This window comes from Poeciliopsis prolifica, unplaced genomic scaffold, assembly GCF_027474105.1.
Source record: "Poeciliopsis prolifica strain line A6 unplaced genomic scaffold, Auburn_PproV2 SCAFFOLD058, whole genome shotgun sequence".
NCBI classification, from domain to species: domain Eukaryota; kingdom Metazoa; phylum Chordata; class Actinopteri; order Cyprinodontiformes; family Poeciliidae; genus Poeciliopsis; species Poeciliopsis prolifica.
This window is the reverse complement of record NW_026562433.1, coordinates 2,994,236-3,017,563: the sequence shown is the minus strand read 5'-3', so window position 1 is coordinate 3,017,563 and position 23,328 is coordinate 2,994,236. Positions and strand designations below refer to the sequence as shown.

Genomic DNA, 23,328 nt, shown 5'->3' with positions numbered 1-23,328 from the left:
GCTTATTATTTCTCTTAATAAAAAAAAAAGCTTGATTTTCCTATTTTCTTTTGCTACTTTTGTTTCTAAATAATTGACTATGAAATTCTTGAACCGTATGAATAATTTTAATGTTCACATTAGATATCAAACCTGGAAGCTAAATATATTTTTTTCCAATAACATGTCCTAATAACACATCAAACATTATCGGATTACTAATAAAAAAAAAAAAAACTTTACTTAGGGAGGAAAACCTAAGATTAGATAAAAACGAGTAAAGCAAAAATCTTAAAATACCATTTAATGTAATTGAAAGACGCGGTGCCAGCTGAGTTTAGGGACATGTGGGTCTCCAAGCACAAAGAAAAATAAAAATAAAAATCCCCCGGGGCGTATTGTGTTCTCTGCCCCAAGGTCTTCAATCAGCAAGTCTATTTTTCTCTCTTTATTTTCAATCACAAGCGTCAACATGGCAGCCCGGCCACCGCTGCTGCCAAAACATGGCCGCTGCTCGACAAATCGGAGCCCCTCCATCTGTCCTGATGCCCCCCCACCACCAGCTCCCAAGAGCCATGACGCCATATGTGCCAAATGGGAGCAGAAGTCGTATCGACAAGTCAGACGGATGTTTTTGGGATCTGTGGGCGGATTAGTGTAGAAAGCTGGAGTTAGTTTGGTGAATGTTTTCGTCTATTGAGTGAGGAAACAAACCGAGGACGAAGCCTGTTTGCTCTGCTGCAGCTGTGACTGCAGGCGTGAGGGAGTTTTGCTCTAAACAAGATGAAATCATGGAAAAAATCTACAATTTTTAGTTCATAGCAGATGTTTTATTATTGAACTTTTTTTAAGTCATTCAAACAAAATGTTAAGATTTTTTTTTGTTGTTGTTTTACAATATAAAAAGCCTTATGTCATATTGCAAACAGTTTGACCCAGATTATTTTTCAGCCTATTTGAGTAAAGTCTTCCAATAAGAAACACTGTGATCCCCCATGAAGAAATTCACCAAAGTTTTTCTCTAATGGAAATAAATAAAACATTCTGACTATAAACAGTGAAAATACGAGAAAAATATACAGCATAACTTTTCAGTGTTTATTTTTTTTTAATGGGGTAAAAAAAAAATCTAATATAGCACCATTCTTGCTGGTGGGATACTTTTGTCATCAATTAAATTTAGTAATTCTCTGCAGGATGAGAGTGACGCTTTCTCCTGTGATTAGCAGCTAAAAGCTAATCCAGATGTTTTTTTTCTACTAAAACCTTCAAAATGACAAGAACACCTGTCTTTAAATATATATATATATTTTTGTAGTTGTAATTTTTATTTTACTCGGGGGTTTTGAGTGGAACACACCAGAGCGATGGTGGGAGAAGAGGGTGCTGTCTCTGTGGGCGCCATGTCTCTCTCTGTGCTGCTCGGAGCCTCATCCAAGTTCACAGTTTTGTCAAAATGAGGGCTGGGGTCCTTCTCCGTCAGCAGGTGAGGGGGGATGTATGCAGAATGTGTCTTTGCGTGCTCCCTGCTCCGGGGGCGGTGGGCGTTTGGGGATTTTTGGGGGCAGCGGCCCCTCTTGTCCTGCCCCCGGAAGCCCCTGAGCTTGGGGCTCCAGTGTTCCCGCCACTGGAGGGCCAGTGTGGAGCGGTCCGCCACCAGGCGACTCTCTTCCGGAGCCCAACTCCGCTCCCCTTCCTCTGCGCCGATGAGGAGGAATGTCCGGCCCACGTGGAGGGCGGGGCAACCGCAGCTGAGGTCGCGGTCGGGAACCCAGAGGGACTGGGAGCCCCTCCGGACACGGGACTTAGAGCCTGTCCGGAAGACGGTTTGTACAGCGATGGAGAACTGCCACCACGGTCCTGAACGCTCCATCCCTCTCACCTGCACCTTCAGCACTGACAAAGAGAGAAACATTTTAATGTCATCTTTTACATTCTCAAGACAATTTGAGTAAATACAGCAGCGAGGATCAAGCATGTGTGATCTTTTTACACTGGTTTACAGAGATTTGGCCGTCTGTTTAACATCCAGAATCTCAATTGGGTTTAATTCCTGTCTTTGACTAGACCACCCCATTTCCTTCATTTATGTTTTCGGAGCCGTTCAGAGACCCTACTGGACGATGGCTCTGCTGCATATCGGATGCAAGACTTTTTAGGTGATGGTCAGACATTTTTTTCTCTATATTTTCTTGCAGAAATCAGAACTCAAGGTTCAATCCTTCAAAAGAAGTTGTCCAAATCCAGGGGCAGCAAAGCCGTCCCATTTCATCAAACTACAACCATCATTATCTAAACCTTCGGTGTTGTGTTGTTCGACATTTACAGCAGGAGTGTTAGGATGTACTTTTTTTAAAAATTTCACTTGCCGATGTCTTTCTGGGTTCCTTTGTTACGTCCCGGATGAGTTGTTGATGTTCCTGTTGAGTAATTTTGGTCAGCCACCCACTTCTGGGAAGACTCGCCACAGTTTTACGGTTTTCCATTTGAGCAGGATTGTTTCTAACAGAGGCTCATTTCATTCTTCATTCTCAAATCCTTAGATGTCAGTGGCTTTTCCCCCCCCCAGCTCTTCTCCAATTCCTTGAAATCACATGACGTGTTGCTTTTTTAAAACTTTTAATGTCGCCAGATTGGTTCTGTTTAAGTGATGTCACAACTCTACTATTCAGCCCTGCGTGTGAATAGTGAGCATAAATTTAAATGTGTTTAAAACGTGTTAATTAATGATTCAACAGAGCAATTGTTGGTGCCATGGGTCGTGCCTCATTCAAATGAGGCAAAAAAAAAAGAAAATAAAAAAAAAAGAAAGGAGAATGTGTAAAAAGGTAAATAAATTTCCCACTACAATGTTTCAATTATTTCTAATGTTTTTGGGTTGTAAATTTGTCTAAGTTTCTTGAGTTCTGTGTTAAAACAAGTAATTGAAAACAAGAAAAAAATATACAAATTTACCTTTTTCCTTGCAATGTTTTTCAATGTTTAACTAATAACACCTGCTTATTGTGTAACGCAATAAATCATACCTCAAATTTATGATATTTGTTAAAATTCTAGAATCTAGGATCTCTACTCATTTTCTTGTGAATAAACACATATAACTTGAAACCCACCGTAGTCCTTGAGACAATACGTCTCCAGGTTCATCCTGACTTTGACCTCAGAGGGCTGGCAGTAGGACACACACTCCTCCGCTGCAGGAAAAAGGAAGACAGAGAGAAATGCAGCGAGGTGAGAGGCCGCCGTCGTTTCTCAGCACACACATCAACACGCGTCTTTTAGCCTGATTGCGGTACGACTCCTTCCATGTGTCATCGCTGGATCTGATCTCGGCAGCAGCAGGTGGGGATTTCTTCAGGCTGCCACTAGGAGGGACTGGTTCCCTACTCCAGCACGGCGTAAAGCAGCCGAAAGCGTTTCAGGGCCCGATCCGCTGGAGAACAAATCTGATATCTGTCGACACGCGAGACTGAAACCTTTATGCTGGAAATCCATGAAGCGGTGACCCACTGAAGGCTCATGTATCTGTTATTTCATCTTATTCTGTAATGAATGTTGTTGCATGCAAAAATATTTGTTTCTATTTTTTAATTTAATCTAGATAATAAAACTAGTGATGTGTTCATCATGCTTTATCAAAGTAGGCTTAACCTGCTAGATATGATTTTGTCTGATTTTATTTCAAAGTACTAACGTGTTAATAAGAGCTACAAAGAAAACACTCTTGTTATGTGTTTATGGAGACAGAAATTTTAACTTTTATCTGCCTTTTAAAATAAAAAGTAAGGACAAAATACAACTGGAAATGTAAGTATTTAACCTGAGAAAGTTGAATAGTTAGTCTGAGAAATTTTATTTGAGGCTGTCTTTTGTGTGCAGTGAGTTATTTTGTGAAAAATGTGCACAAATACTTATTTGTAATTTGCTTTTAAGTCAGGCTTTATTTTTAAACTGGCTTTGATCGACATTTCTCTGGACTTTTCTGAAAACACTCCAGATACTTGAAGTTGAATTTTGTCTTTAGCTCTGACAAGTGAACCAGATCAGACTTAAGGAGGCTCTTAAATTCCAGGAGTTGCAGGATATTGTGAGAAGGTTCAGCAACTGTAAATGGGTTCAAAAGTAGTCAAAGTCTAAAAAAAAAGAAAAAAAGAACTCCAGGAAGGGAAAGGAAGTTATCTGTGGTTAAAATGTACATATGAGACTGTAAAAATTAAAGCAACAAGGCAGAAATTTTATTTTTGTCGAGAGGCTTACTATTTTCAAACCGGATGAGGTCCAAGACAAACATATCCATAACATCCATAAAAGTCATAATATATGCCGCAGTGAACAGATTTTGTACTTTAAAAAGAACTACAAAAAAAAATAAAATCACGTGTTTAAATGAATGTTTTGGTCAGTTACTCACCGATGCTGTACTGAGGTTGGTACACCGGGGTTGGAGCGGCCTCCTGAATGCCTGTGAGCATAAACACACCGTCAGGAGACAGTTGCAGACAAACTTCACCTACAAGAGCTGTCAGTCCTGCTGCAATCATGTTTTATGGGTGTTGAGCTCAAATGCCTCATGGTGCACAGGCATGCCTTCGCAAAAGATAAGCAAATGTCAAAAGGGGTGTGTGGTCCTTTTATGGCCTGGAAGTGCACCCTGGAAGACTTGCTCAGACATACACAGTTTTACTTTCAGTGATTCAACAAGGTGAGGCTTTCGCTCCTTGTGCAGCTTTAGCCGAAACATTAAACAGAAACCAGTAAAGTTAGCTGCTCTTTTAGTGTTTGTGTGTCAAATTCAGGAGTGACAATTAATAACTCATGGCCTGCTTATACATTACCCAGACTTCTTGTAAAATAGCTCATGTATGACGGCTTCACAAATAAAGTACTTCCTGTGTGTCGTGTCTTTGACACGGACGTCAAATGGACGTGGTGTGTGTCTGATCCTTCCATTGTTAAAGAATAGTCAATGCAAAGAATACATTTATTTAAATTAAGACTCCACTTAAAATGATCCTTTTGCTCTGATTTTACGTTTTATAGGTGAGTGTTTGAGTAAAATGAACATTGTTCTTTCATTCTATGACCTACTGACAACATTTCAACCTGGAGAGACTCACACACACAGAGAGAGGGTGAGAGTGGTATTAGAAAGTTTAATTGACAAATGAAAGTCTTTGGCAGGACGTTGTGCTGGTAACCGCTGTCAGAGAGAACGAGCCGCTGTGGACACTGGTGGCGGAGAGGATGGTGAAAACCGAATGGACATCGAAGAAACCACGAGCTGAGGGCGGAGGAGGGGCGGAGGAGGGGCGGAGGAGCGCTGAAGCGAAGCCGATGAGGGGAAGCCGATGAACAGCTGGATCTTATCAAGGGAGCGAGGCTCGATGACTGGAGGAGGAGGCCGTCACCGACGGGTTGGAATCGAGGCGCATGACGACATCTCTGGTTGGGCAGGTGAGCTGAACAGAGTCTTCCAGTTTGAATTTACGCCGAGGCTTCATAGTCTCCAAAATTCAAAACAAAAATGTATTTATTTGCTGAAAACTGGTCAAAATAAGGGGGGAAATGCAGAGCTCTCAGACCTCAGATAATAACAAGAAAACAAGTTGATATTCATTATAAACTCAGGAAGAGTGCAGAAATGAATATGAACCAGAAAGGGTTTCAGTGGGGTTCACTGCAGTGGGCTCTTACGTTTTTCCAGAGCAAGCTGCTAAATGTAATTATGTTGCCTTTGTAGGAGAAAATAGCATAAATACCAAGCAAATAAAAATGTCTGGCAAGAGATAGCATGCAGCTTCGCCTCATTGGAGATGAGTTAAGGTGTTGGAAGTGGCAGTGGGGACAAGGAGACGCTATATATAGCCAGTGATGGTCTGGCAGTAAAAACAAACAAGGTTTTCTTTCACTCACTGCTTTCGCTGGGAGAGTTATGAGTCTGGGGGCGTTTGAGCCGTGAAACAGGTGTCGAGGTCCCTGCTTTGGGCTCCCGGCGTCACCTGATTGGGGCCCACAGAGCAGCGCTGCCCGTGTGGTTGTTGGCACTCGGGTGATTAGCCGAGACTCTGCGCGTGGATTATCACTGCGGGCTGATTTTTGCCGCTGCGCAGGCGGAGAGGGGAGCAGCAGCGATCCGTTTGATCAGAGATCAGCGTGAGATGAGGTTTCCTTGTATTGCTCGGCTCATGTTTAACGCTGCCGTGGAAACGGTCTGCGGGGATGAGGAGAAGGAGACGCTGCGAAAGACTGAGAGAAGTGAACTTGGACGCAAGTCGCTCTCCTGTATCAGCCACTCGTTCGGTTGAAGGATTGAGAGATTAATTTAGGTTTTAAGGCCGAAAAACCACAAGCAAATTAGGCAAATGGAAAAGAAATGAAAGATGTATGCATATCAAAAAGATATGAAACTATTAAAAACCACAGAAGGTGTGTTAAGTTAAAAAAAAGTAATTTGCTTTGATGAAGAAAGAAATCATTAGGTTTTCTCCTAGAAAACTGGCTAAACTAGGCTAGTAGTCTAAAAAACATATTTTCAAACAAGTTAATTAACAATAGTTATAGGCCATGTCATAATGCATGAATTTAAGGAATGATTACCTGAAAAATTGTCACTCCTCCTGATATTTAATAACATACTTAATAAGCTTTATATAACAGCTTAAACCATTGCAGAAAAAAAAACAAAGGGAAAATGAAAGATGTCTGTTAAATAAACAGCCAGCTATTAAAAACAAGACAAAGCCAGTTTAGTGAGAACACTTCGTAATTTGACTTGGCAAAGAATAAACAACTGATTAGGGGAAGGAAACAAAAAAAAAACACTTTTCTTTTGTTTTTACTTTTAATACATGAAAAAAACGCAACACTCCTGATTTATAAAAACGAGTAATAACTAAATGCATAACAGGAGAAAGAGGATAAACTGATGATGAATCAGTTAAAATACTGATAGTTGTTTGAACTTTTTTTTTTTTCAGAATTAGGAAATGTTAAAGTTATATTTTAAAATGCGACTGAACATAAAAACAACTCAAGAGCAAAATGTACTCCATGAGGATATAAACTCACTAGAAATCCCACAGAGTGTCATGAATTTTAGAGAAATTCTTAACGCAAACAAAAGTTTGTATTTGCATGACTGCTTTCTGTTTGACCAAATTTTTCCTTCGCTCAGACTTACGTATGCAGGGCCGCAGAGGGGACTTGCCCTGCTTGTATCCCAGAGCGCAGCGGTTACACCTGAGGCCGGTCACTCCTTCTCGACACAGACACTGACCCGACGTTTGGTTGCACCAGCGGCCCACGGCTCCCAGAGGATGGCACTGGCATGCTGGATCAGGAAATAACAAAATACCAAAAGTCTTGATTTCAGGAATTAAGAAAAGAAAAAAAAAAAACATCACGTTTCTTCATTTATCCAATGTTTTGTTTGTTTTCGAGGGAACGATGTGTACGTGCTCATATTGTCATTTGCAGTTTTGAGCTCCTAAAATATGTTTTGTTTCTTACACAGTTAAAATCAGGATGTACTTTTTCCCCTCAATTAGCAACATAAAGTTTGTCATTAAAAACGCACCAAACCCAGACGTCTGTAACTGTTATCAAGCTTACTAAGTGCTGCAGCTGACAAAGAAAGGGAGACCAGCAGTTTCATTGACAACACTGCATTTACAAGCCGAAGACGCAAGATGAGTTTAATATTAGTGAAGTAAATGAAGTTAATTTAAGCAATTCATGTAAGTGTTATATTTAAGTCCTAATGTTCTTCTGTTATATTACAAGAAGCAGGACAGCAAAAAAAATTACATTTTTCATATTAAGTACTTAAATATTACAATTAAATTCAGTAGGTTCTTATTAAAAATGTTTTCTTCTTATATTTATGGATTAAAAAACTGTATCAAAACTGTATCAAAGCACATTATGGCTGCAGTGATCAATACGAGAATCTCTAACTGGGCTACGGCTTGAAACTGCATTTACTTGGTCTCTTATTTGCACTAACAGAAGAAGGAAAAACAAGCCAGATTAATTGAATTGTTAAGCCAGAACAATTAGCCGAAGAATGAAGAAGAAGCATCTCCTAGCATATCTTCATGGTGTGTCTTAAAAGGTTTTTTTAGAAAGACAAAGGCAGACAGAACCCGTCCCAAAGTGGACAACTAGTCAGTGGTTTAATCCCAAATGACAGCAGGCATCTGTCCTAAACGTGCGTCCTTGAGTGAGACAAAGCACGTCCCCGGGAGACCGGCGAATCTATTTCGTAGCCGTCTCGACGGCTAACAAAGACAAATTCCTCCTTGAAGGGTAACAAGAAAATAACAAATCCTGACACAGTATCCCGTACCGCTCCGGCGCTTTTTTGAGAGGATGAACAACCTTCGTCTAAATGAAGACAAATGCTGTGCCCTAACTCATCCATTTCCTTTAGGAAGGGTTGTGAAGCAGCGCTTGTTATTACTGCTCAGTTTACATAGCAAAGCTTTTCTTTTTTTCATTTTTCATTTAGCGTTTCAATCACGGGACTAAATGAGAGAGGACAGATGGAAAAAGGAAGCTGCTCTTCAGCACACTCGAGTGTTGTTTACGCAAAAACTTGTAATGGTTCCTAACAGCCAGACTGGAGAAAATAAAGAATAATGTCCCCACTCGCTTCAGAATGGCAGTGATTTAAAGCTTCAATTAGGCAGTGCTGAGATATAATTTGAATTTGCTGGTCTGAACAAAAAAGTGGTGAGATATAAGCTTATTTAACCCTTTCGTGTCGAGACTAGAGGAACTATTAACGTTGGACATATTAGGCTGCTGATCAAGGCTCCATGTGAGCGCACCAAGGTCAGCTGTGACCGGTCAAAGGTCAGCAGTCGTGGCGTTTGCCAGCCAGTGGTAACAATGAGGATACATGTGTGTCTCCACCGCTAACACAACGCTGACCGTGTAAACAGAAGCAGCGACGCAGGGCAACAGTTCAGAGCGCATTGAGTGGAAACAACAAGTCTCCACATTCCTGTTAAATTGCCAGGTTTTTGTTATGTGGAACACCGAGTTCATAGCAAATCAATTCAAGCGACATAAATCCTGGAAATCTTTCAGCTCAGCTCTTTGGCAGCTTGATTGTTGCCAAATCTCACAACAAATGCCATGATCCAGCGGGAAACCAAAGCAGCAGGACGGATCTTATTGTCTAAAAGGTATCAGTCAGGAAAAGGGTTCTAAATCATTCACAGGGAACATTGCTTATGAACATTTAACCAGATGTTTCTGCAAAAGTAACGTAAAGACATGAAGAAAGTTTATCAGGGAAGCAGCAAAGAGAAGCAAAGCAGCATTTAAGGAGCTGCAGGAATTTTTTTTTCAGATTTTAAACTGTTTTAATTTATGCTTGTGATAGAAAACGAGAAACATATCTCTCAGTTTAAAGCATTTTTTTATTAAAAAATGTAACTTGACGCCTGCATATCGATGATTTATCTGTGAGTTTTGTCATCACCTTAACTTTTATCACCATCTGATCATTTTAATTCAGATTTGAGGGTTTCTGGCTAAATCGGATGGATCTGAAGAAAAACGTAAGTAAAATTAAAAAGTTACTTCAAACCTAAATTTCCCAAGTGTATACATAATTTCGGGCTTAACTGTAAATTCCTCCAAAACGTTTGATAAGTTTGATCAAACTCTGCAGTATTTGTTTAAGCCTTTCCTCTAATACAAAACCACATTGTTTTATATATATCTTTATTTTCCACCTTAAAAGATTGAATTAAATTGAGCTTAAATTGATATGTCAAATCAAACATGGACGAAGTTCTGAAATGATGTATGATGGTCTCGTTTATGTCATTTTTGCCCTTTCTGCCCCATTGCCCCCTTCACACAAAGGGCAATCACAGAAACCCGTCTCAGTGACTGACGTTGGCAGGCCTTGCGGTGGTCGAGCGGCTTGCTGGTGTCGCGGGTGAAGCCGTTCTGGCAGTACTGGCAGTGGCGCCCGGCCGTGTGGTGGCGACACTTCAGGCACACGCCTCCGCTCTTCCTGCCCGACTGCTGGAACACCTCCATGCTGAAGCGGCATTTGTTTGAGTGGCCATTACACTCACAGGCTGGACAAAAACGAGAAAGAATCACTGTTTAAATCACCAAGATAAGGAGCAATTTTGACATTATATCAAGAAAAAATCAAAACATGCTTTAACAAATCCTCCATAGCTTGATAGCTGCACAAAGCCGAATATGGTGGCCAACTAAGCGGTTAGCTAATAGCCCCACACCACCAGGGGGCCCCCAAGAGTACTACAGCTGCAGTTGACTCTTATTTACAAATTTATATTTTCATTTTTGTGTGTCACATCAGTAGGGATTTGCTAGACAAAATGTGCTGATCCTTTGCAGAAGTGTGCAACTCAAATCTTCAATCTATTTCTCTAAGATTTGACATGACAAACAAACTCAAATGAGTTCTGAACATTATAACTCATTTGTTAAATGAGTTACGTTACCTTCATTGTTAAAGGTGTGAGCTTTTAACAATGAACCTGAACCATGCACACACCCTCGTGACAACTGTGGGGAAAAACCACCTGAAAAAGACTTGAGAACTGAACGGCCACTCAGATAGGAAGAAGCCAATAACCCCAAAGCAACATAAAGGGACAGATAACAGTTCATTAACATGATCAGAGACAAAAACCTTCATTTTTAAACCATGTCATGTGGTGTGAGAAAGTAAACTGGGAGAGTCTGATCGAAATCACCCTGGTTACATTTGAAAGGAAAAATGGGGAAAGTTACAAGCCTAAGAAAACTTTCCTTGAGGATTCAGAATGAAGTAATGTGGTCACTCAGCTGTGGGAGGGGCTGGTGTATTTCAAACCATTATGTGGTAATCCTGAGAGTAAATGTGTCTTCTTAAAGTGCAATGAAGTGTCTCAAGAACAACAAGGTCAATGTTTTTGAGTGGTCATCTCCTGGTTTTGATTTCAGTCCCGTAGATAATTTCTAAAGGTGTGTTTGAGCAAGACGACCTTGCAGCTGACTCTCTCAAGAATGGGACAAGATTCCTGCAAATTATTTGTGGAAGACATCTGGTAAGGGACCCAATAACTTTGGAGTGAGTCACACAGACTAAAATGTAGTTCTGTCAAATACTAAGAATATTTTTGGCAATTATAACTAACTTAAAAACAGGACACATTTAGTCTGATTTAATGTCAGGCAGAGAGAAAAAAACCAAGATTATGTCTTTCGATGCAGTTTAAGTAAACAACTGGTTTCATCAGAAAAACGGGTTTTCTTCATTCGAAGAAAAAACAGTTATAATAGAGGTACTGACTGCAATCATTTGAACAAAGAAAGAAATTTATCACTTAAATTAATATTAAAAATGTGTATTTTTGTAATGCTTTAAATGGGCTAAAATAATTTCTCATGTGTGTCCAACAACAACAAAAAGATCTAAAATGGAAGATTTTCTAAATGTTTTTAGTGAAATGTTTTCACCAGTCTGGAAAACAGATGTTAGAAAAAAAAAAACAATCCTGAAATAATCAAAGAACAAGAACAGAGTTTCTGTGTGGTCAGCGTTTCCATCTGGTTCCATTAATGCATGCAGTGTATTAATGCATGCTGTGTATTAATGCATGCAGTGTATTAATGCATGCAGTGTATTAATGCATGCTGTGTATTAATGCATGCTGTGTATTAATGCATGCTGTGTATTAATGCATGCTGTGTATTAATGCAGGCCTTCATTTAGCGAGACTCACCAACGCAGGGGTTTGGGTGAGTGGGTGTCGCGCGATGCCACGGCCTATCAACATAGAAATCCTCACACATGTCACAGTCTGGGCCCGCCGTGTGATGCTCGCAGACACACACTGCCTGACCTGCGTCGTCACGGCGACACCTGGAAGCGTGTCCGTTGCATTTGCACCTCCCTCCGACTTGCAGGTCGGAAATGGCCAGAGGAGCTCGGACAGGAAGTATCAAGCCAGAGGGCTGGGAAGTCCTCAAGTTCTGTTTTGTGTTGGGGTTGTTGTTCCTCCTCTTCCTCAGTTCCCGGCCACCGTTCGTCCTGCTCCGCCCTTCGACCGTCCAAGTGCAGTCTCCGTTTGAGCAAGGGACCCAAAAATTGTCTTCCTTGTTGCGATTTCGCTTTCTGGTTTTGCCACCTTTCTTTGGCGAAGCGAGAAAGTCGCTGGTGCCAAAAGCGTCTTCTCCTTCCTTGCTGGTCACATTGTGGCCATCTTGGCCGTGACCAGAACCTTTGCGATGGTCCTTCCGACGCTGCTTGTCTATCCACTCCTCTTTATTCCTCCTACTGATCTCCGAGTTTTTTCTTTTGGCCTTGTCAAAAAAAGCCAGTGTATTGTCTCTTAATTTGTCCACCTGATCTCCAGTGTCACTCTTTGTATCCAATCTCCACTTGAGAATCCCAGTTCGTTTGGTGTCATGGAGGCCGTCACGCCACTGGGTTTCCTCCATTTTTTCCGTAGCCTTGACATTGTTGGAAGTTCTGTGGAAGACAACCCGGATGTCCGTGGCCGTGACCCAGTCCTGGAGGGTGGGGCTGTAATCAAAATCAGGAGAAGACGGGCGACCATCCAGAGTGGAGAAGGCGAGGACTGTGCTTCCCCGCTGCCTCTGCAGGGGCCGGGGGTCCGAACAGAGCGGCTCTGTCTCTTGGTGTCTCGTTCGGGCGATGGTCAATGAGGGTTGTTTGAAGTCCTCCAGACAGTTGCTGGAGTAGTGCTGCATTGGCCGCCAGGTACGCCCGTGGTCCATGGACTTAAGGATGGAGATGGACATGGGGTCAGACGGCTGTCCTTGGCTGCAGAACTGCAGGCTGATGTAGGTGATCTCAAAGCGGCGGCCCAGAGGTAAAGTGAAGACCCAGTCGCCAGAGTCGGCTCCTGCGCGAGCCCTCCAGCAGGTCAGGTTGTGCGGGTTGTGCAGGTCCGTTAGGGTGGTGATGTTGGGGGTGTTATCGGGCCCATGTAGGGAGTGGGTGACATCGACTTGGACTCCGTACGCGGCATTGATGAACTCCGACAGGCAGTGTCGAGGACGGCCATCTGGGTGATAGCAGGGCTCGTGAGGCGAGGTCCAGCTCAGCGGGGCGTTGGAGAAGGAAGAGGAGATGAGAGACGGAGGGAGGAGGACGAGTCGGAGGAGAACAGGAATGAGGGAGATGGAGGGGGGAAGGGAAGAGGGTCGGACCATCATGTCATCGAGCCTGAGGGAGAAGAAAGAGAACATTTTTAAAGGAAATTCATGAGCAATGTGGAGGAAAAGAGAGACAATCTGATTGATTTACATTGGCATTTGAAGCATGAGAACGAAATCTAAGATAGACGACCACCTGTGTCTTCATTGAAAACACATGCCGCCGCCACTTGCACCTTACGTGCTTTCTGCAGATCCCGGTGAAGAACTCATCACATAAAAACGTGACCTGGATCATCACAGTGGTGTCGCCACCACTTCAAACCCGTAATCTTGACAACCTTTAGGAACGCATCCATCTTAAAACTCCCTCAAAGTCAAAGGGAGCACAGGGAACGGGTTGAAGGGAGCACACACCCGTGAGGTATGTCTGTAATGACAAAAAACATGCCCGACAGCTGGAGCTAAACCCTGCGCTGGCCCACATCCATCACATTTATTGCTCTCTTTTCAAGCCGTTTTACCCTTGGTTGGCTCTGCAGGCTCGGAGAGGCCCGAGCGCGAGCAGCGGGCGCTGTCACGGTGCAGAGCAGAGCACATGAGAAAACGGAGGAAAGGCTGAAGAAGGGAGGGAGGAAGAGGAGCCGGAGATTTGTTCCTGGGTTGGTTGGAAGTGATTTATGGCCTGAAAGGCACGTTTGACTTGAGCCCTGCTTTTGCTACTTCCGTGGTGGAAAACAAACACGGACTTGTGTCTGTCCAGAGTGTGAACAAATCCCTTCCTATTGCTTACAACTGGTGATAACTGTAAATTACTCTTCTGTCAAAATTTGACGGCGGAGCCAAAACGGACTAAACAATCTGTCTGCTTCACTCCAAAGTATTTACTGTAATGCTTTTCCACATCTGGTGAACCTACAGTCAGAAAATCAATGCATTTTTTTTTGTTTTGAAATAAACTGTTCCTTTTTTTTTCCATCGACCCCTTTCCGATCTAATCTCGGAATAAGTCCAGCTGTTCTGTCAACACCGAGGTCAGAAAGAAAGTTGTGGAGATGCTTAAAAGCGTAAAAGGTTATAAAGCAAACAATCTCTGAACATTTCACAGAGAGACGGTAAATCTCCTCCAGATTTACCATCCCATGATAAATCTGGAGGAGCTGCAACGATCCCTAGCATCCATGGGAGAATTTGTCCTCGCCTAAATGTCAATTATCACAAGATGAATTATTTTATTTTGCCTTTATTCACACATGGAAGAAGCTAATTGATATAAAAAATATAAAATTTTTCAAAGGGACGAAGAGAGGCAAGAGCATTAACGGTTTCAAAAATTCAATGAATTTTCATTTTCAGTTTTCCAGAGGTCACAGGAAAGACGCCTCACTCCTCTTTTATGGGAGAAAACGGTCTAGACGGGTAGTGGCTACATTGTGCTGCAGGAATTTAGCAGGGAGAGAAAAAATATTTCAATTGTGGGGAGAAATGTCTGCAAAAAGTCAAATTCCAAGAAGATATCAGTGTCAATTTTCTTGTTTTAATTAAACTGCGTCTTGTTTTCTTCTTACTTTATAACAATGTGTTATTTTCTGAGGTTAATCACAGAAAATTCTACAAAATAACAATGACAATAAAATAAAAAATAAAAAACAGCGTGAATACTTTCCAGACTCTCTATCAAACATAATATATCCTCCTGCTTTGTGTATTTTCTCTCCAGACTCTTTTTGCCATTTCCTTTCCCGTCTCTGTCCTGTCACCTGCCCCCTTCGTTCTGTTCTGGGAATATTCTTAACTGCTGTGAGATTGATGGCGTCTTAACAAGCATTTGACACTGACAGCAAAGTCAGCAGGGCAGCATAAACCAAACCTGTAGGAGAGAACGGGGAGGAGTGGGGGGGACGGAGAGCCTCTCTGGCCTCGTCGTCCCGCTCAATTAGCAAACGGCCGAAACCCGAGGCTTTCCTGGGAGACCACACAGCTCCGAGGGGCCTGTGCCCTCCAAACTCCTGCGCCCCTCGCCTCCCGAAAGGCGGGCGGCCAGCTAAATCTGGGAGAGGAGTGAAGTTTTGTGCTGTGGATTGTGCGGAAAACACGCGGCGATGAGAGGTCTGACTGTGACCCCGGTTCCAAAGAGCCACATTCCTGATGTCCAGGATGCCTCAGCCAGCCATTCCTGGCGTGTCGAGACATGCCCCAGGGGCAACATGAACGCTCCGATAAGAAGCTGGACTTATAAGTTGTTGGTTGATTAATTAGCTCTCTGGTATCATTTGGTGTTGGTACCACGACACATAAAAAAATAATAGAGGGGAATGAATGTAGGGAAAAGGTTACTGCAGGATTCAATCAGGAGGGCGACGATACATGACAAGAGTCCCGTTTGTCTTTGTCATTTTAAACCACCAAAACAAGGGCTTAATCCAGATTTTCTCCTCTCCCAAAACTACATCATCTAACATAATCCGCTTGATGTTGGACTTTTTTTTATCAAGAGAAAAAAAGTCCAACAAAAGACATACAGCGTTCCCTACTAAAACGCCACTTAGGCAAAATATCATCCATCCAAAATCGGATATAAAACACTCAAACATCTTCCTGAAACACAAACATGGACACTTTCATCTGGCTGCACATGAAACGGAGAGTTTTGAAGTGTCCCGGCCGGCAGTAACACATCTTGCAGAAAGCTCAAACAGTCAAATAGTGGTGTGATGAGATCAACCGCGTCTCCGGCGGGTGATCTGTGGAGGCAGCTATATGCTTGGCCAGCGAGGGGCCGGAAAAATACTCGCTGACAACCTGGGGGCATGTTTACGGCACGGCCCGACAGATGAGGGCGAAGGAGGGCGACGGGTCTGGAGTCCTCGTTGGTTACTAAATGTTCTTTTTGCTGCTCATGAAGCAGACGTGTGTGAAGCAAGTATTGAGCAAACACTCAATACTTGGATAATATTAGGATAATTTTATTATTATCCTAATAATAAAAATATTAGGATAATTTCATATGTTCTTTTCTCTTGTTTTTGGTCAAAACCTTTTTCAAATTTACTATTGTTTTTTTTTTTCAAATTATTGCAGGATTAACTAAAGAAATTAGTTCATTAGAAACTAATGAACGCTGTTAATTCACTGAATTCAGCACCTTGCAAAAAGTATTAATAAATGTTGGATTTAAAAAAAAAACATCTCACATCATAACCCCGATCTAATCCCAAAGTGTCAGGAAAAAGCTTTTGCTTTTTGAATGTTTTGAATCAACTTCTATCACTGTGTTTATACCTGCAGGCCTTTCGGTGGATATCTCTACATCTAGAGAGTGAAAGGAATCCCTCCACAGCTCCGGTGGGAAACAGGCTCTCGTTTGGGAGCAGGTCTGGACTTTGACTGAGCCGGTCTAGTATGCTTCGATGAAAGCCTTCGTTCTCGCTCTGCCTGTGTGTTTGGGGTCAGCCCTCTGCTAGAAGGCCGTGATCTAATCTGTCCAGGATCATTTCTGTAAGTACGCGTTGGACTATCAGACGCAATCCTTGCCACTTAAATTAAGCTGAGGTAGAAAAGGCAGATCTTAACTTGAAAGTGGAGGAAATATTTCCGTCGCCCTGTAACTCCAGAGTTACTCTCATCCTCCTGGTGTCAAATGTTCTCTCTACACCGGGTCAGGCTGGTGTGTGGCATTCTGTGTTTTTTTTTTTTTTACCTGCTAAACAGATGAGGACCTGTCCACACTCGGGCGCAGCGGGCCTGACGTGCGTGACTCGTGTTCTGCTCGGCAGATGAGCTGGATTTGGCCGGTCTAACACATTTTAACATTCCTCGTCATGGACAGCAGCAGCAGCAGGAGCAACAGCAGCAGCAGCAGCGGCCCTCTCTGTTCACACCGAAGCCAACTCAAGCTGCTCTCCTTCCACGGTTTGGATTTCTCCGGACTAAATGATCTAAATGAGCTCGGCTTAATGGGGCAGAGGATCTGCAGAAGGGCTTTTTTGTTGTTGTTGTTTGTTTTTTTACATTGCAGCTCCACTCCCCAGAGGGGGGAGCCTTTCATGGATAAATACCATCATCTCCTTCAGGCTCTCTGTCTCTCGTTTGAAGCTGCACCTGTTGGCCCATGTTCCCACACTGACACCTATTGTTAATTTCGCAATTGTTCTGAGCCGGGGTCAGAAATCCAACGCGAAGCGCAGCGGAGCAGGTTCCTTGTTTTAGGTGCAGTGACCTAAATTTAGAGCAGATTAGCCTAAAAGACTCAAACCACCACTTGGTGCAACTTGGGGGCCCTCCTCCCACCATCACACCAGTGGCTGCACTGACCCACGCTGGAGCTTTGCTTCCTTTGCTTCTTTCTACTTTTTTTTTGTTTTTGACTAAAAAAAACACATGTTGATATTTAAAGACAACTTTCCCTGCAACCCCCTAGCGCCACTTTCGCCTCCTCTGTTCTTCTTTACGCGAGTTGGCAGGGAGGCTCTGCGGGCCTCCAGCTCCACGCGATGAGACCGAGAAACAGATGGAGATGAAATCACTGTGATTTCCACGTGGCAGCGGGAGCCAAAGACAAACTCCGTGGGCGAATGATTGAACAATAACTAAAAGCTCGCGGTCGTCATTTCTGCGTCGCTGCAGCTGGTGATCGGAGTCAGAGACGATGGCGGGGTGTCTGCGGCTGTCGTTGGGAATTTAGAAAAAAAAATAAATTAATTCAATAAACAAAATGAAATAAAGCAGCCAATCAGTCGCTAATTTATGTTCACAGAAAAAGAAGGGGGAAAGGAAAACAAAACCGGGCGGACGCGCTTAGTTTTGATTCCCGGCGCCGAACAAACATGGTAAAAGTTTGGGTTTCCCGTGGAAACGAGGGGGCACTAATGAGAAAACAGCCTGAGGAGGGAGGGGGGAGGAGGGGGAGGGAGAGGGGGAGGGGGAGGGGGAGGTGGAGGGGGGGGGGATTGAACGCGGTTCGTCAGAAGTTGAATGCTCGTCGTGTTTCGTCAGGATCGCTTTGGCAGCGGCTGAGAGAGACGCTCCCAATTTCTGCGCTAATTGCGCAGAAATTGGCTGCAGCCAATTAGTTTTTCGTGGGGGAGAGAAAGAATAATATTTGCTCAGCGGGGCCGAGTCAGGTCGATCAAACAGCTGGAATCACGTGCTCGGTTTTTTGCTTTGATTTGTTTTGTTTTGTTTGTTTTTTTCAGAATTTGTTGGACGAATTTTGGGGGGCAATTAAACCGGGGTTGGTGGGGTGGGAGGGGGGGGGCAGCAGGCTTATTAAATGTAATTATCTTATTTTCTTTTCATCTTGCAGTAATGAATAATTATTAAAAATAATAATAATTAAATGTGATAAATCCAAACCGCTTTTTAAAAAAAATACATAGCCCAGAAAACACATGCATGATTACTTGCATGCATGTAATTATGGCTCTTGCATAAAAAAATGCATATAGACCTATATATATTTTTAGAATGAGCTAAATAAAAGTTAATATATAATCATATTAATAATGACTATTATTGCTTGTATAAAAATAATAACAATAATTAAAGCAAATTTGTGGAAAATAAGGCATTTTCCCAGCTAAATCATTTATCAAGATTATGGTAGCTAACCGAACAACAAACTTAAGGGCGACATACGGAAAAACAACAACAACAACAACAACAACCAGTCCGCGTCTCGTTTTCCGAAAGACTCGCCGCACGTGCGCTCCTTCATCCGCCGAGTCGCTCCAGCGGAGAGAGACGCCGACCAACACTTTCAAATCCATCACATCGTCAAGTCAAAAGAAAGAAACGGACCGAGAAGCTCACCATGTGCGTCCCAGCTCTTTTTTTTTTTTTTCCTATCCTTCCTTCTCCCTCTGCTCCAGCGGCGCCTCCTGATCACCGAGAGCGGCGCAGCAAAAGTGAGCGCACTTTACAGAAGAGGAGCGCATGGAGAGAGGACAGAGAGGAGAGGGGGGGCACGCCGAGTGTGCGTGGAGGAGGGCAAGGGGTGGAGGGTGGGGGGGCAGTTGGAAATTAACGGGATAAGCTGGGAGGTGTCTCTCCTTACACCAACCGAGCCAAGAGTCTCCACCTCGAGACGCCGCGCCTCAAACTGGCGCACACCAGGACCGAGCGTCCATAAATCTGAACTCGGATCCGAATCAGTGCGGAAGGGGCTTGAATTTTGTGTTGTTGTGCAGCAGCACACACATGCTGCAGGCATCCCCCCCCCACACACACACACACCTCGAAATTCACGTTTACTGCAAAGCTGCTTTCTGAGTTGCGTTTTGTAATAAATCAATTAATGAAACACTTAAGTTTTTTTAATGCGTGAAAGCAGCAGACTCGCCGTCAAAATGAATTTGCGAGGACGTGCAGAAGAATGAAGAGCTTTTCTGAGGAGAAACGTTCAACAATTGCGAATAAACTTGATTTTTTAATTTTCACAAAATAATTCCAGCATAAATGCAAGCCACCATCCAAGATTTCATTGGTAAACTTTAAACATTTGCAAGCGTCTGCCTCGCATTTCACACATTTTTGCCTATTTATTGTTAAGAGGGCGGATATTTTCCCCCTGCATTAATTCATCAGACTTTCCATCTCTCCTGTCACTGGTTCTTCTTTCTAGATTCGTCTGAATCAACGTCAGAATTTCTTTCCCCTCCAAATCAAACAATCCTACAGAGTCTTGGAAAAGTCCTCTTTGAGCTTCATTGCATGTCCTTCTGATCCCTTCGATAGTAATTGTTCATTAAAGTTCATACGCACACATATGCAGACTTGCACAAGCACAAATATTTGCATCATGCATGCAAATAGACCGAAAAGTGTAAGGCAACAGCAACGCCACTGTCAAAAAGAAACAAATACATGAAAGGAAATGAAGGTGTTCTGTAACAACACGCAAAATCAATGTCATTTTTTGGGGAGGTTTATGCGTTAGAACTCAATGTAGTCCATTCTGTTTAATTGTTTTTTTTTTTTTTTTTTTGTATATTTGGCCCCCTTTATTCAGCTGCCCCTAATAGCCTACGAATACAGACGCACGCCACACCTTTCAGATTTGTACGGTAGAAACTGCTGAAAACCATCTGTCAGTTCCTTCCACTTCAAAGCAACGCTCTGTTGGTCTTTCACATAAAATCCCAATAAACTACATGGAAGCTTGTGGTTGCAACGCGAGACGATGCGAGCACTTCTGCAAAGGTTGCATTGTTTAAATATTAGAATGCGCCTATTAAGTTCGTTATAATAGTACAGTAAAAGTGCCAATGCAACATAAATGCTCCAATTATTCTGGTATCTTTGTACTGAACTCTCAGGGTTTATGTTTTTATAGCTTTCTTTTTATTTTGGGATGTGGTGAAATCAGGAAAAGGTTGGGGGGAAAAAATCCCCAACAAAAAAACAAAACAAAAACACCTTGAACATTTTTGATCAGCATTAAAAAAGAAAAAGGTTTTATTTTCCTTGCCTGGCAGCTTCTCCCTTAAAAAAAACGAAACGAAGAAAAACACACACACACACACGCACACACACACACACACCCACGCACCCCCCCCCCCCCCCCCCCCACACACACACACACACACACAAACTTGAAGCTGGGCTCAACGTTTCATTGCTTGTTATGCAATTTTATTTTACACCAAACACATCCTCTTTATTAGCACCTGGCGGGCAAATTCTGGACACGCGGGGAAACTCGGAGCACTGACCGAGCTGACGTCTCGCCCCGCATGCGCTTTGCTCCAATTATCCTCCAGAGAGGCAAAACAAGAGAAAGAGAAAATGTTTGAAGCTAATTGGCTGGCCTGGATGGTTCTCAGATGTGAAACAAAACTGATACAGATGGAAATATAAGAAGAGGAATCGAAGCATGGGGGGGCTGAAGGGCCTTGATTGGGGAGGAGGAAACTTTCCCAGAGAAGGACATAAAACTGATTGATGGCTTCCCTCGGGGAATGTTTCCCCAGGTGTGCAGTGTGTGCGTGCGTGTGCATGTGTGTAGATGTGTGTGTGTGTGTGTGTGTGGGGGGGGGTGCTTACAGTGCACTTAAGAAATGTTTGGACCAGGAACAAGAGCAATAAACTAAATTGAGGGGTGAAATAGCACGTTTTTTGCGTCAATAACGCGCTTTGGCAACATAAATACGGAGACACAAGAGACGTGAGGTGGCTGGCGGTGCTGGTGGAGGTGGATTGGCACGGCTTGATAAAGCCTTTAATAAAGTACACGCTAATTGATAACAGAAGGCCTCAGTAAAAATGATGTAAGGTATTGTTTCACCGCTTTAATCAGACTCTTTGAGGTGGCTGCTGCTGACAGGTGCTTCGCGCTGCCAAACTTCACACCCGCAGGCTCTGAGGTGCTAAGAGACCAAAAAGTAATAATAAACAAAGTACCAGCACGATGTAGTCATAAAATACAGCAATAAACCTCAGTGACAGAACGAGGTTTCTGAACGCGGAGCAGGAACGGGGCCCTGTCGGTCGGAGGTTTGATGAACAATTGAATTCGTTCGTCCAAATGTGAGATTAGTCGACTTCTCCGATCTGTGCAGTCGAGGTCCTGAACAGGCCGGAGCAACAAGCAATCCGGGCCGCTGCCAACCCTTCCTGAACCAGCAGGGGGCCCTCAAGAGCGCCTTGAAATTCCTACAAGGACTATATGGACTTCTAAGAGTCTTCCTCACCCTCCATCTTTGTGAGGCTTTGTCACATAGTAAGTATTTTATGTGATGTTTTAGCGGTGGTGTAAAACATGTGGCTCTGGGTCAGCAGGTGGCTCAAAAGATCTAAATAGGTTTTGTGCATTATTTGGATAATGACAAAAACATACACATTTTTTGTGATTTTTTTTTTGTACCTTTACATCACAAACCACAAACATTTTTTAACATAATTTCTCAGAGATATCAACAATCTATCAAATGAGATGTATTCCTTCTTTTCTGTTCTTATAAAACTTAGACTTTCTTTATTTGAAAACTTCAGGCGACACATAAAATAGTGGTTCTCTCAAAATCTGAACATATTTTCCTATTATGGGTATTCAAGGAAAACAATTTCTCTTTTTTTTTCAAATGGGATGTAAATGCACCATGATGCTGCAATGCTTTTCTTCAGGCACAAAGAGCTTTACACAACTCAGCGGGATTCAGGGTGAGATTTAACAAAGTGCTGTACACTGAAGAAACTTTTATTCTACATACACCTATATTTTCAATCTCACAAATATGAAATAGGGTAGTTGTTTTAATTTCCCCAAACTTTCTCACACAGTAAATGTATTTACTGCTACAAGAACCAAGTCAAATCTGTGTGGCCAGTGGGAAAAGTAAATAAAAAAATGCAGCTTGAGAAACAAAGTTAGATTATTATTATTATTTTTTAAAGAAATCAAGATGTTTCTGTTTCCCTTTTTTCTCCATATATTTTGCCCCATAACAATATTCATTGCATGCATTTAAACATCTGGCATAAAACAAAAGATAAAAGTTTCAGTACAAGCAAAGAGTAAAAAGAGAGTGAAACAAATAAGTTCAGTATAGTTCAGCTAGATCTTTTTAAATCAAATTTTTCACATTATGTCCAAATCAATCTGTCAATGTTTATCATTGCATGTGGATCCACATGCTGCCAGAAAGAAAGACTTAAACAAAATAAAATAAAAATTCTAGACCTAATTTTACCTTTCTGTTTACCGTACGAGGGAGCTGTATCCAGAAAGATAGTGCCTGAGCGCCTCTGGCTGCACAAATCCAAGCTGGCACCGAGAGCAGAGCGGAAAATTATTCCTGTCTGTCATGAGTCCAAGCACAATGTTTTGTTTCTCCAGAGTTTTCTTCACGTTGTGTCTTTGCTGAGTGTTGACAGTTGGAGATGAAGAGCGGGCTGTCGATCTGCAGGCGGAGGAAGACTCACAGAGAAAATGGATTTTCATCACTGTCAGCTCAGAGACGCCGCATTCAAAGCCGGGCCGCAGCTTCTGCTCATGTTGACATGGTTACACAATGTCAAATATTTCTCAGTGTGGGATGTCCTGGCGGATAAAATAAATAAATAAATAAATAAAATGCAGTTCATGGACATCAAACTCCTCCCTGGTTCTCCCATTATGTCCTGTTGCATCTTGTTCATCCGGTATTTAGTAGAAGAAAAGACACGCCAAAAATTAAGTAAGAGCAACAG

General features: G+C 42.6%; 1 protein-coding gene across 6 annotated transcripts; it reads right to left on the bottom strand.

The window, feature by feature from the left end:
- Positions 1-275: 275 nt before the first annotated feature.
- Positions 276-22,908, bottom strand: ntn5 (netrin 5). Of its 6 annotated transcripts, XM_055060317.1 has the most exons (8): positions 13,665-13,774; positions 13,382-13,570; positions 11,742-13,210; positions 9,891-10,079; positions 7,160-7,309; positions 4,391-4,441; positions 3,093-3,173; positions 276-1,875 (listed from the first exon to the last, which is right to left on the bottom strand). In XM_055060317.1, exons 2-8 carry the CDS (start codon positions 13,411-13,413, stop codon positions 1,307-1,309), a joined length of 2,541 nt encoding a protein of 846 aa, XP_054916292.1. In that variant the 5' UTR covers positions 13,414-13,570; positions 13,665-13,774; the 3' UTR covers positions 276-1,306. The 6 variants fall into 6 exon arrangements, with proteins under 6 accessions (XP_054916292.1, XP_054916290.1, XP_054916291.1 ...); XM_055060315.1 differs by lacking the exons at positions 13,382-13,570; positions 13,665-13,774 and adding an exon at positions 16,841-17,925; XM_055060316.1 differs by lacking the exon at positions 13,665-13,774 and having other exon boundaries at positions 13,382-13,583.
- Between the last annotated feature and the right edge of the window lie 420 nt (positions 22,909-23,328).

Bases quoted from the DNA above. Each gene is read 5' to 3' on its own strand.
- ntn5 (XM_055060315.1), bottom strand. From the start codon at position 16,953: ATGTTAAAATGTGTTAGACCGGCCAAATCCAGCTCATCTGCCGAGCAG. The intron at 7,310-9,890 runs GTCAGTCACTGA...TTCCTGATCCAG, and splicing joins CCACCGCAAGGCCTGCCAAC to CATGCCAGTGCCATCCTCTG. The intron at 1,876-3,092 runs GTGGGTTTCAAG...TCTCTTTGTCAG, and splicing joins GTATTGTCTCAAGGACTACG to TGCTGAAGGTGCAGGTGAGA.